The sequence below is a fragment of the Morone saxatilis genome, unplaced genomic scaffold (genome assembly GCF_004916995.1).
Source record: "Morone saxatilis isolate NCDOM2014 unplaced genomic scaffold, NCSU_SB_2.0 Contig18, whole genome shotgun sequence".
Lineage (NCBI taxonomy): Eukaryota > Metazoa > Chordata > Actinopteri > Moronidae > Morone > Morone saxatilis.
In genome coordinates this window covers 11,897,355-11,898,559 of record NW_023339740.1, presented here as the reverse complement: position 1 = coordinate 11,898,559, position 1,205 = coordinate 11,897,355, and the positions used below count along the sequence as shown (strand labels likewise).

At 36.6% G+C, this 1,205-nt stretch overlaps 1 protein-coding gene across 1 annotated transcript in view; it reads right to left on the bottom strand.

Moving 5' to 3' along the window:
* Positions 1 to 72: 72 nt before the first annotated feature.
* The window catches only part of fmoda (fibromodulin a), a 3,902-nt gene continuing 2,769 nt past the window's right edge, over positions 73 to 1,205 (bottom strand). Inside the window, exon 5 of the mRNA XM_035662252.1 lies at positions 73 to 1,089. Within this exon, the coding sequence (XP_035518145.1) occupies positions 938 to 1,089 (152 nt within the window). The 3' untranslated portion in view covers positions 73 to 937. The remainder of the gene's footprint in view (positions 1,090 to 1,205) is intronic.

Sequence of the window (1,205 nt, the reverse complement as noted above, 5' to 3'; positions counted from 1 at the left end):
CACACACACACACACAGACAAGAGACATTAAATAACAGCACACTACAAAATACTGGATGTACTATAAAAAGATTTTTAAAAATCCCAACTTTTATTTATTTTGCAATAGGCTCATAAACATAAATCCTTTGTCAGTATTATAACCAATCCCTGCAATGCTCATAATTCATACACTTGAAGGCTTCTGTGTGTGATTCACTACAGTACAGTAAGTAGATATTGTTCACATGGTACATAGATATCTATCTATGTCTCAAAGGAAAGTTGATTTCACCTTGAAAAAAGAGGATCCCAAAGATATCGCTTTGGGACATGGTGAAGAAAATGCTTTCACATTAGCTAATGATTTGAAATTAAACAATTCACATAACATACATAATTTAGTTTTTTTATCAACTTATCAGACAAAACAATTGAAGGCATGCTTTGAGAGAAAGAAACAGTGAGATAAAGACAGCTAAAAACACTGATTACAAAGATCATTGATCCTCACAACAACATATAAAGAGGATCAGGGTCAAATAACTTTCAATACGCAAGAAAGAAACATCATATGTGGCTCATACAGTATCTTATTAGGCTTATACACTTTGTTTTGTGGCTTAGGGCTCATTTAGCTCTATTTAATCAAATAAAACCAGACTTGGCAATTTGTCAAGATTTGACATAATGTTTTAAGAGGATTGACTTCTTTATATTTTCCACAGAAAATGTAGAGCGAAATGTGACATGTAATTCCACTGGCATGTAAACAACCACATATGACAATTACTGCGATGTGAATAATGGATATTACAGTACAAACTGCTGCCACCTGCTGTTGATATTAAATTATATCATCAACCCTGCGGAGCTTTGGTTTAGGAACGTCTCACTAATAATGTGTCACACTTGGTGCATGCTATAAACTTAGTCACACATTGTGTCATACACACAGTTAGACCTCAATGGTGGAAGCCTGGCGCAGGCAGAGGGCTGAGTCTGATGGGATGTCCTGGCGACTGATCTCGTTCCCATCCAGCCGCAGAGTCTGCAGTCTGGAGAAGTTGGTCACATCCACAACGCTGCAGAAACTACCCAGAGTGAACTCTAGAGTGACAGATGGAGAGGTGGTAATGAATTAATTTCTGTACACAATAATATCTAATATGTTAGTAATACGTGCTCTTAAACTTCCACAACATGGCAACATTTGCTGCAAGAGA